This window comes from Phodopus roborovskii, unplaced genomic scaffold (genome assembly GCF_943737965.1).
Source record: "Phodopus roborovskii unplaced genomic scaffold, PHOROB, whole genome shotgun sequence".
Taxonomy (NCBI): Eukaryota; Metazoa; Chordata; class Mammalia; order Rodentia; family Cricetidae; genus Phodopus; species Phodopus roborovskii.
In genome coordinates, this window is record NW_026125281.1 from 11,354,212 (window position 1) to 11,369,487 (window position 15,276).

Below are 15,276 nucleotides of genomic sequence, written 5' to 3' on the forward strand. Positions count from 1 at the left end.
TTCTTTAATTTCATGCACGTATGCAGTGAATGCATCTTAGTTGTATCCACACTCCTTACCCCCCTTATCACAGTCCCTCTCATTCCATTATGCCGCTCCCTGGTTCTTCTCCTCTACCTTCCCCTTCTTTAGGAAAAAAAGTACTGAGTCCAGTTAGTGTCCCTAACAGTCACATGGGCATGGGAACATCCACTGGAGCATGGGCAACCTACCAGTGGCCACATCCCTGAAGAAAATGTATTCTCTCGTTCCTCGCAGCCGTTAGTCACCAGTAGTTCCTCAGTTCGGTTTAGAGCTCAGGAGCTCCTCCTTCACCCACGCTAGAATGCTGGCTGGTTTGGTCTTAAACGTTTTGCAGGTAACTGCAGCTTCTGTGAGTTCATGAGAGCAGTGGCCACACTGTGTCTAAAAGATGCATTTCTCAGCGCTCCTCCTCCCCACCCTCCTCAGCGCCCTCCTCCACCCTCCTCAGCGCCCTTCCTCCCCACCCTCCTCAGCGCCCTTCCTCCCCACCCTCCTCAGCGCCCTTCCTCCCCACCCTCTGTCTGCTCCCACTCCCTTGAGCCCTAGGTGGGGCAGGTTGGCAGCACTGTTCTGTTGAGGGCTGGGCACTCACCAGCCTCTGACTCTCAGCTCCCAATGAGTTCTGAGTCTGTGTTAACCACTGCCCTTAGAGCTGAGAGCAGCAGCGCTTTATCGTCGTCATCACGTGGGTAGCACAGCTGCACTGAGTTGAAAGGTGACGTTCTCAGATCCCTCTGATACTAGAAAGCTGCTTATGCTGAAGCATTGATCTCAGGGTTATTTTCATTCTAATCGTGCATCTAGTCAGACCTATATGTATGAAATAAAAATGTTGAACTATTAATTATATGGTTCTTTCACCTTTTTAGAAGTAGAATTACATTAGAATCACTTAAGTTTATTTATATAAAATTCTATATAATTTAAAATATTGCTGAAGATTATGAAATGTTATTATTTGATACTGTAAAATATTTATCCTTGTGGAAATTAATCCTGGGATCCTTCATATCACCTCATTGGACTAAAAGAGATGTGTGAGGAGCAATAAATTTCTAAGAAATGAAATCCTGGAATCCTGCTTGATGATGTGTTTAGCATCTTGTTGAGTGAGCCAGTTTACAAGGTGGCATTACATACACAACAGTGACAGGTCTGCAGAAGTAAAGTGCAGGTTGATTGACACACTTATGTTTATGCTTTCCAGATAACTAGGCAAAATGATGTAAGCCTTCATGGCAATTTTACTTACAAATATAGTCTTAACATACTGTTTGAAAGGTGTTTGATACGATGATATCAGAACACGTTGAGAAAGGGTATGTGCTGAAAAGTTCCTACCCTTTTTCCCGTTTGATCATTTCCTAATCTCTACCCAGCCAATATAGGTGCTTCTTGTGTATCTTTCTAGACTTTATTTCCAGGCACATAGACAAAAGGGAGGGAGAGAAGGAGAGAACGAGCAAGAGAGGGAGAGAGAGAATGAATAAATGAATGTGAAAAGGCATGTGTCTGTTATACTTTGTTCTTATTTGTGGGATTTTTATCTGGTTTTAGATAAATATATTATTGGCAACAACCTACTTACTACAATTAAAATTGTTTTCATTTATTTAGATAGTACATTTCTCAGCATCAGACATGAAATACAAAGTTTGGAGAGATGGCTCAGTAGCTAAGAGCATTGGCTTCGGTTCCAGAGGACCCCACCCTAGTTGGGTTCCCAGAACTCAGGTCAGATGGCTCATAGTCCACCACTCTCTTCTGGACTCCATGAGCACTAGCCTAGCACACGTGGCATTCTCTCATGTGAACACACACACACACACACACACACACACACGTACACACGTAAAATAGTAAAAATTAAAACCATATCGAAGGGCTGTGGCAGTGAAAACTTCCCTCATAAGAACGAGGGAAGGTTCTTATGCACCAATTCGTTAGTGTATTTTATGTTGGTTCTGATGGGACACAATTCCCAAGCCCAGAGAAAAAGGATTTATAGTTAGGTGAATTTCAATTCTTATTTTACTAACACTGGAAATTGTTTTGATTTTTTTTTTTTTTTCCAGTTACAGGAAGCCAAACAAATGGAAAGAGAAAGGCACCGGCAGCACCATCATCTGTTACAGTCTCCAGTAAGCCATCATGAGCCTGAGTCACCTCAGCTTAGATATTTGCCACCTCAGACTGTTGACCATCCATCCCAAGAACACGAAGGAGATCTTGATCCTCATACTCATGATGTGGATAAAAGTCTCCAAGATGACACAGAGCCTGAAAATGGATCTGATATTTCCAGTGCAGAAAATGAGCAGACAGAAGCTGATCAGGCAACTGCAGCTGAAAGTAATCTTGAGATGGGGCTGTGGGTGCTGGCTCGTGAAGGGCAGTAGGTGGGATGCGTATTTGTGAAACGTGGAAAGAATGACTTCATGATTATCAGATACTTTGTGATAAAGCTGATTCACTTCAACCTGCAAAATACCTCATAACGATACTGCACATTCATTAGCGTCTCACAAGCAATGCGATTTATTATAGACTTTTTTGGAAGTTACCTTTCTAAAAAGAATCATAAATTTTTGTTTCAAAATTACATAGATACTTTAATTTTTTTCCACATTAGTTTTATAGCTAAAGATATACTTAGTAAGGGCTTTTAGAATATGGTTTAGGGAGTTCATGCCTGTAATCCCAGGACTTAGGAGGCTGAGGCAGGAAGATCATGACTTTGAGGCTGGCCTGAACTACAGAGTAAGAATCTGTTTCAGAAAAAAAGTAACAAAATTAAATGTAAAAACAATTTTTGATTAACCAGGTAACACACAAAAGTTCGTTTAAAAGTGTTTTTGTATCTTGAATAGTAAGTAACTAATCAGCAAGGCTGAGATGACCTCTTTCAATATTTTTCTTCGTTTTAATCTGTGTGAGTGCAGGTGTGCATGTGTGGAAGGCAGAAATCAATTCTGCATGTCAGTCTTTGCTTTCCCAGATTACTTTTACAGACTAGCCATACCGGGAGCTTCAAGGAGTTCCCTGTCTTCACCTCCCTCCCATCTGACTATAGGGGAACTGAGATTACAGACAAGCAACATTTTGTGCAGTCTAAGATATAAACGTACTAATTGTACACACTTATTTAACAGGTTTCTCATTGTGACACTTACCTGTGTAGAATATGGCAGATAGTAGGTTTTGGGAAAACAGTATTGTTAAGTCATAATCCTTTATAATAGTCAGCATGGGGTGCAATGGAGACATTACTGTAGCCAGCACATATCAAGTCCCTGACATTTGTTCTAGGGAGGTGTTTGCCAGGTGCCTGGAGCATCCTAAAGTGCTAATTGAACCACCTTGAGAGACTTTCAGCATTTCAAAAGTCCCAGGTGTGATCCTGTTTTTGTCTGTAGTCATCTATACAAGTTTCAGATTCTGACAGGGGTTTTTCTTTAGCTGCTTAGAAGTTCTGCAACATGTTTTCATTTTTATTAAATTGAAAAATAAAAATATTAAAGCATTAATTCTTTTACATTGGAAATGTAGATTCTTTTGTGAAGAAACAATGAGCAAAACATTAGTAGTGTTCCAAATGCCTCAATCTCTGTCTCTTTAGGTATTTTTCTGTAGTAAAATGCAATGTTAATTTTATAGAAGTAAGCTCATTACTTTGATGGTGGATAAGGCTTCATAGAGACATGTATGCCCCAAGTACACATTAATGTGCACAAGACATTAAAAGTGCTTCATTCAGAATAGTGTTAGAAATTTGGGTCTTTATAGAAATAATCTATGAACTCTCATTAAGGTGAATACTAAATTAACAGCATATCAAATAGAACCTTGGTAAGATGGGTTTGAATTTGAAAAATACTTAAGTATTTGCTTGATTATGAATTCTGAAAACCTAACATGATATTGTTCCAAATTTTTTACATTCATTTGAGTTTTTTCCAAAGATGTTTTTCATTATACATATTTGGTCAAGGTTTCTTAGACAGTTAAAATAATGTTGTCTTGAATTTTTCTCTTCCAAAGCCTTATCTAAAAATGATATATTATATGATGGAGACTGTGAGGAAAAGCCACATGATATTGTCCAGAGCATCGTCGAAGAAATGGTGAACATCATTGTTGGAGGTAGTGTACTTCACTTAAAATCGTTTATTATTTTTTTTAAAGGGTTTCATCTGACCATGGAAAACCTTTAATGAGATTATCAATTTTCAAATTTGTTTGTATGAATGTGTATGTCTGCCAGACACAGTATGCCCCCTCCTCCATCTGTGCAGGATGCCCTCTAAGGTCACTGGTGGATGCCCTCAGCCACCAGATGGCATGAAACCCTGTATCTACCCTTCTTCCTGTGCACAGCTGCACGGGGGTTTTGCCCTGCCCACGTCCTGTGGTCAGAACATCAGTGTTATAAGTACATCAGCCGACTGGTACAAACATGTTTCTCCACAGTTTAAAAATATTCATGTTACTATAATATCTTCAGCATAAGATATTTTCTAGTCTAAACATTTTACATTTGTCACTTAAAGTACTTTGCCACCACTGCAGCACATCTGGGCTTCACTGACTCTGAGGTCACTGCTGACTAAGAGAAGGGTCATTCAAAGAGGTGGATCTGATAACTGAGGCGGCATTGCATGGTCAGATAGCACATATTGGAAAATGCAGATATTTATATTATGATTCATAGCAGGAACAAAATTACGGTTCTGAAGTAGCAACAGAATAGTTTATGATTGGGGGTCACCACAGCATGAGGAGCTGTATTAAAAGGTTGAAGCATTAGAAAGGCTGAGAACCATTGCTCCAGACCTTAGATATAAACAGTTGGTGAAAGCAAAACACTCCTAAATAATTACACCTGGAGCTCTGAAGGCAAAGCAACAACTGTCACTTCTTAGTACTCGTTTTTTGTCTTAGACTTTTTGTCACAATAACAAATATCTGGGAGAAGTGACTTGGGAGGAGGAAAGAATTATTTGGCTCACTGTTCAGGGCTTTTGGGTGTGTTTACTTGGCTCGTTCCTTCCTCCTAGGCCATGGTGAAATGAAACATCATGCTGGGGGCTGTGTGGGACAGAGAGCGAGAGGTGGGCATGACAAAGCAGCCTACGTAGACATGCCACAAAGTAAAGGAGCATCACGAGCTGGAGGCTAGCCCCAACACATAACCCTGCTAGATCTAAGTCACAGCAGGTGTCAGTCTATTTAAATTGGGAGTTGAAGTCCTAAGGTTATCCAGTAGGAAAATGTAGGGACTAAAAAGACACTGTGATTTTAGGAATAGTAATTAAAAGTTTAAAATCTTATATATAAAAAGGAAAGTATTCTGTGCCCACATATTCTTTTAAAATATTGCATTATAGGTAGTGGTTGGCAAATAATAAGCTATGTGCCAATTTTTGTTTGTTTGGAGAGTGCTGGGGATAGAGTTAGGTACCGGAGTATTCTAGGCCAGTGTACATCTCCAGCCCTACCTGTTTTTATAAATAAAGTGTTACTGTAACACAGCCATGTTGCTTTTGTATTGCCTCCCATAGTCACAATAGACTGACTTACAAACCCTGTCTGATGTTTTACCAGAAAACATTGTCAGTACCTAATAGAGGTGTAGACTAGGAAGCAAAAGTCCTTTCATTGTTCTGCAACATTTTACTTAGAAGAAACTCAGATTTAGAGAAAGTTTCAGAGAGCAGGATTGTGAACACTTTTTTTTGGATTCACTAATTAATACCTTTGCTGACTTTGCTTTTGTCCTTATATGGACTTCATGCACATACAGGTCTTTGCTGAACCATTAGAAAATTGGTTGTGTACACTGTGACATTTCACCTCTATATAATGCCCATATATATCTTCTCAAATGAGGGCATTAGTCTGTGTAACCTCAGTTTTATTTCCACACCTAGGAAAATTGCCACCTTTTAAAGGATATCTAATATAGTTAAGAATTTTATACTTGTCCCGAAATTTGCATCTGATACTCTTTTCTTCCCTTTTTTAAGTCCAGGACATAATTTTAGTATTCTCTTCATATACTATAGTGACATGTATTTGATCTCTTTAGTTATAGTCCTTTGGCCTTTGTTTGAGAAGAAATGGATAGCTGAAGTTCAGCAAAACTTCACTGTAGCATTTATCAGAGCCCAGTTTAGTGAGTTAGTGTACATTTAAAAGTCGGCCTCTGCTTATTTTCATCTAGAATGCCCGCCCTTCTGTTGCTAAGTGTGTTTATGCCAGTGCAACTTATAGACCATGTTGTGAAGCATGTCAAGTGTGCACTTGCATCGTAGTCAATACGCTACCCTTTTAACAGTGCCAATATTCTGGCCACTTTCGTTTTAGATACTCTCTAATTTTTTAAGTACACTCTGGTTTAGTCAGCTATACTTGAGTGTCTTTTCTTACCATTTTAGATATGGGAGAAGGGACTGCTCTAAGTGCGCACACAGATGGCAACATTGGAACTATAGAGGATGGTAGTGACAGTGAGAACATTCAAGCAAACGGAATCCCCGGAACACCAATTTCTGTTGCATATACACCATCGTTACCTGATGACAGATTGTCTGTCTCTTCCAATGATACTCAGGTATATATGGGGTGAAGTGGAGAGAGAAAAATGGATGGTCTGCTGGTATCTTGAGCAGATCTTCCTAAGTGATGCTTTTGGTGGATTTCTGCTTGTGGAAATAAAAGGCTGGGTTTTGAGTGGATTTCTTTCTTTCTCATTGCTATAACTTAGAGCAGTTTGTTCTCTTAAGATGTATTGATAGCTACATTCCAACTATAAGTTTTGTTTTATCTGTATTTACAACCCCTCACCTCCACTGAAGTTCTATTTAAGAGGAACATTTTTTTCACATATTCATCGGAAATTACAGGCTCGTACAACAAGAACAAACTTAGGAATGTAGGGCATTTTATCTGAGCCTCTGTTCCGAGCTACGAAGAGGTCAACATGGATGGCAGTGACAGGCCTTCCTCATGTTTCTCGTTTTATGTGTTTCTGGTCTTTGTGTTTGACGACAAAGGATTCTTGAGATTTTCTTGGTCAGGGTGACCTTTACCAGTAAATGACTTTAAAAGATTACTCCACTGTCTTATGTTTCCTAGAGATGATTAAAAAGTATGAGCCAGTTATATTTTAGGAGTATGCTTGATGTCAAAGAAGTAATTTTCGGTTTTTGTCAGTTTACTTTTTGATATATGGTTTCTCTGTGCAGACCTGGCTGTCTAGAACTCACTCTGTAGACCAGGCTGGCCTTGAACTCACAGAGATCTGCCTACCTCTGCCTCCCAAGTGCTTGGATTTAAGACATGCACCACTACCACCCCAGCCAAAGAAGGAATATTTTAAAGAATATATATTTGAAGGTATTAATTTAGTGTTGAGTATGAGAATAGCATGTTGCAGATCAGTATGACAGATCACTTGAGGGTCTTCTTGTACCAGTTGAGGAGAGTCCCACATCAGAGTCCACTGAATAATGTGCTAGAAGGTTAAAATGACCTACACTGGGATATGTATTAATTTCATGGTATATTCACTTGTTTAGGAATCTGGAAATTCTTCAGGACCTTCACCTGGTGCTAAGTTTTCCCACATTTTACAAAAGGATGCCTTTCTAGTATTCAGGTCATTATGCAAGCTGTCAATGAAACCACTATCAGATGGACCACCAGATCCAAAGTAAGTCATGCGCCATTGTGCTAAAGAACCTGTTAAGCTTACAATGCGTTTAATGTAGTACTTGGGTTTTAATTTGTTCTTCTTCATGTCCTGTGGAATCTTAAAATTTTGCTGGAGGGGATATTTTACTTTAAAAGATACATATAAAAAATAGTAGGTTCTGAAAGTATTGAAATATATATCATAGATTATTTGAGAAGGATGGGCAGCAATATAGAATAGTGAATACATTGTACACATTAGGTGCCAATAAATGTTATTGAGTGAATAAATCAATGATTCTATATTTCCACATTCTGAAGAACTCTTAAGATGATTTGTCTCCACTTGTACTAAATATATGGTATGTTTTTTGTTGGGTTTGTTGGTTTGTTTGTAGCCGTCTAGGAAGAAGAGTCTCAGTTGAGAAACTACCTCCTTTAGACTTCCTGTGGGCAAAACTCTGGGACATTTTTCTTGATTGATGGTAGATGCTTGCCTCTGGCTTTTGAGGGCATCTGCATGTGATGCACATAAAACCACCCACCACCACCCCCCACAGACACGTAAATCTTTAAAAAGTACTTTTTTGTTTGTGTGTTAGGTCTAGGCAGAAAGCTCAGTTGGTAAAGTACTTACTTGCCTTGCCAACTTGAGGACCTGAATTTGATCCTGTTTCTAAAAACCCGGGATGTTGAGCAGGAGTGGTACACACCTATAATCCCATCACTTAGGAGGCAGAGGCAAATGGATCTCTGTGAGTTGGAGTTCAGCCTGGTCTACAGAGCAAGTTCCAGGACAGCCAGGGATACATGGAAAAACCCTGTCTCAAAAAAACAAAAAGCCAGCTATATGGTGGTGGCGGCATGTACTTACAAGCCCAGTGGCAGGGTTGCAGGGCCAGATGCATCCCTGGGGCTCACTAGCTAATCAGCTTGGCCTTCTTGTGTCTCAGAACTTTAAGATGTGTGGATCTTGCCAGAGAATGGCATTCCAAGTGGTCCTTTGGTCTCCACATGTACACATACACACAGAAAGGAATTAGGTTTATTGCTGAAGATTTATTTTCGCTGTGATTTACCCCCAGATGCTTAGTTTTTACAAGTCAAATGTAAAAAATGTGAATTGATAATATGCAAGAACTTGTGAGGTTGCACGGTTTTGTCTTTGCTTCTATTTATTTTCTTGCTCTGCTGAGCAGTGGCCTATGGAATATTATGTGGCTTCAACTGTAATTTGAAACTACTTCATAAAAAATTACAGACATGAAGTTTCTGATTTGGTATAATTTAGCCTGGTGTGATGGTATACTCTTGTCATTACATCTCATGAAGGCTGAGGTAGGAGGATTGCCATGTGTTCAAGGCCAGCCTGGACTATATAGTGGGAAACATGTTTTCAGAAAATGTTTATCGTTTACCAAATAAGACAATCATTTGGTCTTTACTTCTTTTGTTAGTACATAATAGGTACCTGAATGTCTAAGAGGCATTTTATTTGATACTAAGAATGGAAAGTTAAACCATATGTATAACAAAACTCATTAAAAAGGGCCCCAGCAGGATGGAGTTACCATAGCACTGAGCTAAAGGACCACTCAGGGTGACTTGGAAGCTAGTGTACCCTGCATGCGGACGCTCCAGTGGTTACTTCAGTCTTACCTCTCGTTGTTTGCAATGTAAAACAAGCATTTGGCATACTTTTGTATTAGTAATGCTTACCAGCATAGAGAAACAGTTATCTTGGAAACAAAAATATGAAGTTCTGATACTATTGGCTCTAGCTTTATTTCAAAAAAGGTTGTAATTTTGTGATGAACTATTGACATAAAATTAAGTGTTCCTTATTTTGATCTGTGAATTTTAACATATTAAGGAAGAAATTAAGCAAATGTTTCATGTACTATGTAAATGTAACTGAATACAATATTAGGAATAGAGTTTTAAAATTTTTTATAACATTTAATGCTCTGCCTTTGAAATACTGCATCCTGTGAATATCTTAGGTCTTTTGGACCTGAGGAATAGTTTTCAGTGGGAGAAAAACGTGTGTATGTGAAAATAATTAAAATGTAAGTTAATAAACAGAAGCATGGCACATAACCTTGATTAGAAAAAAAATAATAAAAGTTTCAGCCAGCTTTTTTTCAGATTTTGATGACAGATGTGTTTAGAGTAAGTGTTTACATATTAAGAAATAATTTTAAAAGTTCTACATATCTTTTTAAAAGTGTTAGAAGATTAACAAAAATTCCAAATGCTGCAAAGGTATGGTTGAAATAATGCTTTAATGTAGTGCAACAAAAGCATTTTTATTGGTTTTTAGGAATTGTTACTAACATAACTAGAAAAACATTACATTGGAGTCACTTCATACTAAGCATAGCAGATATCTTCACTACATTCATGGTCATCTGTAAGAAGTATAGTTGTGACCTTAGTACCATTGCTTTAGGAAAAAAAATGAGTATAGTTTTGAAAGAAAGGAATAAGGCATAACTCTGCAAGTTATATTTTTCTTTTCGAGGGGAATAGTAAGCTTATGTTTAAAATATTTGTATTTTTTACCCATGGATATATAAATATATATACATATACATATAAAATCAACTATTAATTAATTACAAGGAAAAAAGAGGCCATAGTTCTGAAAGAGTTTGGAGAGGAAAGGGAAATGAGAATTATTGTGATTATAATCTCAAAAGAAAAAAGAAAGAAATTTAAAAATAAAACATGAAATTATGTGGCACCAGAGGACAGTGCTAGTGGCTAAGTGTATGAGTCTGTGGTATGCAGAGTCAGGGTCAATCTGTTTCAACCACATAATGACCTTGCTCATATACTGTGCCTTGTGTTTCACCTCTCAGGTCTCATGAGTTACGGTCCAAGATTCTTTCATTGCAGTTACTTCTGTCCATTCTGCAGAATGCAGGACCTGTTTTCAGAACAAATGAGATGTTTATTAATGCTATTAAGCAGTATCTGTGTGTTGCACTGTCAAAAAACGGAGTCTCATCTGTTCCAGAGGTTTTTGAGCTTTCTCTTTCCATATTTCTTACTTTGTTGTCAAACTTCAAGACACATCTGAAGATGCAGATTGAGGTATGTTCTATGTTTAGACTTTAAAATGTAATGTTACTGCTATTTTGTTTCCTACTACATTAGCAACACATGGCAGCTTCCCATACTGTGAGATAATGTGTGTGCCATCATGAGCTTCATTTTATGTGTTCATTTAGGTAATGCTTCTCTGAAGTAATAAGTATTGGTTAAGCATTAAGAGTGCAAAATGTGTTCAAGAAATGTGTACTAGTTGAAAAAATAATAGATTTACTACTATATATATGCTATGTAATAATTTGGCTCTCTCTCTCTCCCTCCTTCTCTCCATGTGGTGTGTGTAGTTTGTGTTTTGAATGTATACAAGTGTTTTCATACCTATGTGAGGGCCATAGCAGACCATCAGGTGTCTTCATCTGTGACGTTCACCTTATTTCCTTGAGACACCCTGTCTCTTTGAACCAGAAGCCTTACATTTTTAGCTAGGCCAACTGGTGAGCCTGCTCGTAGGATCTACCTGTTTTCACCCCCAAATGCTGGAGTTAAAGTGAAGCCCAACTTTTTATGTGATGTTGGGATTTGACATTAGATCCACAAGCAAGCAGACACTCTTAACCCCTGAGTCATCTTTCCTGCCTGAATTTGACTCAAAAGAAAGGTGCAATACTGAGCCTTCAGAGCTTTAAAGGACCTTTAAAGGGGGCCATTGAAAGATACATTTTTTTTTTAAAAGTTATTTGGTAACATTTGGATAAGGTAAAGATAATTGCATTATCTTTAAAAATTAATCTTCTGTATTTTCTTTTTTTCATTTGTTTTTCAAGACAGGGCTTCTCTATATAGCAACTCTAGCTGTCCTGGAGTTTGCTTTTGAGTGCAGGCTGGCCTTGAACTCACAGAGATCCACCTGCCTTTGCCTCCCAAGTGCTGGGAATAAAAGCTTGTGCCACCATTGGCCAGTTCTCTATATGTTCTATCAGAATTCATTTAAATATTGTTATGGGAATGAAGCAGTAAGAACTTTAAATTTTAAGTCAAAAGTGCAAAAATTTGTACAAATTGTCCAATATTTATTTGTCATATATCTGTGAAGTAATCCAAGGCATTTAGACTGCTAGTTAATTTATATAGTTTTCCCCATTTTCTTCAGGAACTACAAATAAAATAGAGTTTCAAGCAAAATATTAGGATTTTACTGCAGTGTCAATAGAAACCTTCCATTGGATGATCACCCCTCAAGATTAGATAATTTGGGGGAATTTTGAATACTGAGAGCTTGTAGGGACTCTATGTGAATCATATGACATACAAATTCTTACAGAACTAAGATTCTAAAATTAAGTTTTGGTTACTATTTCTCTGTAAGAATTAATTTGAAAGGAAATACACTTTATAAATTACAGAGATCCATCTGCCTTTGTCTCCTGTCTGTCTCCTGAGTCCTGGGATTAAAGGTGTGTCACCACCACCTGGCCTCTATGGCTATGGCTGTCTTTGCATTCTGATCCTTCAGGCAAGCTTTATTAAACCATAAGTAGTATATTACCACACATACTATACATACTGATGTTTTGTTTTTAGCTGGCCTTTCTTAGGTCAGTCACTTTGTCCAAATGATTTGAGTTTAAATATTCTTCACTTTCAAATTGAAATTTTCTTTATTAGATTAACTGTGCTTGATAATATTCATTATAAAGAGTTGTGAGAAATGGTGTTTTGAGTGAAGATTTTCACTTTTATGAGTAATTAGAAAACTGTAACAGCATATTAAAAACTAGATCATTTTTAGAGTAACAGTTACATTGAAATCTAGGTACACTTAGAATTACTCTGAATAAGAGTGTCCAAAAATGAAACAGTTAGATGGGTATACAACATGACCACTCAGAAGGACCCATCTCCTTGCACATTTTGTTTGTTGAGGTTCTGCAGTGGCAAACAAAGCTGGTGTCAAGCTGCTCACTGGTCGTCTTTTAGTACTAAGTGTTCAGAGGCAAAACTCAAAGTTAAATTCCTGTTCTAGACCTTTGGCATATTTGAACGATAACCATGTATCAGAATGTTAAATAGTACTTTAAACAGGTGTTTTCTTCTGGCCACAGGTATTCTTTAAAGAAATTTTCCTATACATTTTGGAAACTTCTACCAGCTCATTTGATCATAAGTGGATGGTTATTCAGACACTGACAAGAATCTGTGCAGGTATTTGGAATTAATCTTCATTGTTTCCTGTTATAAAATGTGCTCATATTCTACATGCTCATATTCTAAGATTATTATATCATCACAGATGCACAGAGTGTGGTGGATATATATGTAAATTATGACTGTGACTTAAATGCAGCAAATATATTTGAAAGACTTGTAAATGACTTGTCAAAAATTGCCCAAGGAAGGGGCAGTCAGGAACTTGGTATGAGTAATGTCCAGGTAAGAGCTTGCTTGTTTGTTTGTTTTTTAAATTAAAATTTTCTAAAATGGGATGTGCATTTTCTTAAAAGATCTTTTTCTTTTTATCCTATGTCTGAATTATTACAGGAATTGAGCCTTCGGAAGAAAGGGTTAGAATGTTTAGTTTCAATTTTGAAGTGTATGGTTGAATGGAGTAAGGATCAGTATGTAAACCCCAACTCTCAGACTACCCTAGGTAAGATAACATTTTGAGTTTAATTCTCCACTATTTTAAGTCAGTGATACATTGGAAGATATTTAAAGATGCTGTTAAAGTAATCTTTTATTTATTTATATACACTGACAATTCTCATTAAAATTAATTTCAACTTACACTTCAAGTTTCTAGGTTAATTACCCTAGCAATATAAAGGGGGGACTACTATAATCTTCTCTATTGACATTTCTTCTTACAGGTCAGGAAAAACCCTCAGAGCAAGAGATAAGTGAAATCAAACACCCTGAGACTATAAACAGATACGGAAGTTTAAATTCTTTAGAATCCACATCATCGTCAGGAATTGGCAGCTACAGTACACAGATGTCTGGCACTGATAATCCGGAACAATTTGAGGTCCTAAAGCAGCAAAAAGAAATAATAGAACAAGGGATTGATTTGTAAGTGTTGGGCTCAAAAAAAAAAAAAAAAAAAATATGTTACTGAGTATCTTTCAGCCACAGATGCTACCCTGCCCCCAGTTTCCCTGCCCCTTTCTCTCCCTCTCCCTCTCTCTCTCTCCCTCTCCCTCTCCCTCTCCCTCTCCCTCTCCCTCTCCCTCTCTCTCTCTGTTCTCTTGGATCTAAAATGGTTCCTTGTTTAGTTCTCCTTCTTCATTGAAGTCCAGCCCAAGCAGACTCAGTAGGTTTCCTCTGAATTAACCTTGCACCATACATCACAGGCTGTTGATGAGCAGAGGATGTGTAGGTAGTTTTCCACTGTTTCAGTTCATCTGATTTCAGAATCACTCAGTGAAAACGTAAAATTTTAAAATGCCAGTGTTTAGCATTGTTCCTTTTAGGTTTCTGTTTCCTCAAGTTTAGTTGTATGTTTCATTCTTGCTAGGAATTTCATTTTTATTTGTTAATGTTAAGCAATCATTTCCTGTCCCAACCTGGCTACTCTCCCAGACTCTGAACTTGTGAAATCAATTTTCCTGTTAAATTTTGTGAAGCAGCCTACAAAAGATTACAGAAACATTCCTTTTAAGTTTTTCTTGTTTAAACTACAAAATAATGGGTTTCCTTGTTCTTTAGATTAAAGTCTAATCACATCACTTCCCACCATCCCTCCCTCCCCCAGCCTCTGTCATGTACCCACCCCTTGCACCTTCTCAAATTCACGGCCACTTTTTCTTTAATTATTTCTGATGTATGCATATATACAAGCACAGGTACATACATATATGCCGAAATGTGTAAACATAAACTGCTCAGTCCATTTAGTGTTTTGTATATATATGATTTCAGGGCTGACCACTTAGGCTCATCCTTGAGGAAGAATATTTCTCCCACTTTTAGCATTTTTAGTTGGCTGTGTATGGGTGGGACCCCATGTTAATCCCCCTTCCATGTTGGTATTGCTGTTCAGGGTTGCATTACACTCACTCACACACGCAGTCGTGGTTTGCTCATATCCATGGCCTCACTTCCTGCCTTGTTCCCTTTCATTGCTCCCTTTCCATCTTGAAAATAACCCTGCTACTCCTCTCTCTCTCTCTCTCTCTCTCTCTCGCACACACGCGCGCGCACACACACACACATTTAGATTCTTGCATATGAGAGAGATTTAATTTTTGTTGTTCTCCCTCCTATATTATCTAGTCCCCTGTTGTAGTGTTGTTTTCTTAGGCCTCTTATGGCTAATTGTACTGGAATCATTTGTTACGCGAGTGTGTTTAATCTTGTTTTCAGACTAAACTGTTCCTTTCAGTATCCTCTATAGAGCTGACCTAGTGAACACACATTCTTTAAATCCATTTTTTATCATGATTTTCCTTCTGTTGATTGTGTCTTAAGTACAGTTAGATAGCTGTTGGTTCCTGTCAAAAT

The 15,276-nt window shown here is 37.8% G+C and overlaps 1 protein-coding gene across 1 annotated transcript in view; it reads left to right on the top strand.

The window, feature by feature from the left end:
• Window positions 1-15,276, top strand: part of Arfgef1 (ADP ribosylation factor guanine nucleotide exchange factor 1) — a 77,678-nt gene that overhangs the window by 19,955 nt on the left and 42,447 nt on the right. Inside the window, exons 6-14 of the mRNA XM_051197066.1 lie at window positions 2,100-2,376; window positions 4,066-4,167; window positions 6,462-6,637; window positions 7,605-7,738; window positions 10,584-10,818; window positions 12,879-12,978; window positions 13,067-13,206; window positions 13,315-13,423; window positions 13,644-13,845. Of these exons, the coding sequence (XP_051053023.1) occupies window positions 2,100-2,376; window positions 4,066-4,167; window positions 6,462-6,637; window positions 7,605-7,738; window positions 10,584-10,818; window positions 12,879-12,978; window positions 13,067-13,206; window positions 13,315-13,423; window positions 13,644-13,845 (1,475 nt within the window). The remainder of the gene's footprint in view (window positions 1-2,099; window positions 2,377-4,065; window positions 4,168-6,461; window positions 6,638-7,604; window positions 7,739-10,583; window positions 10,819-12,878; window positions 12,979-13,066; window positions 13,207-13,314; window positions 13,424-13,643; window positions 13,846-15,276) is intronic.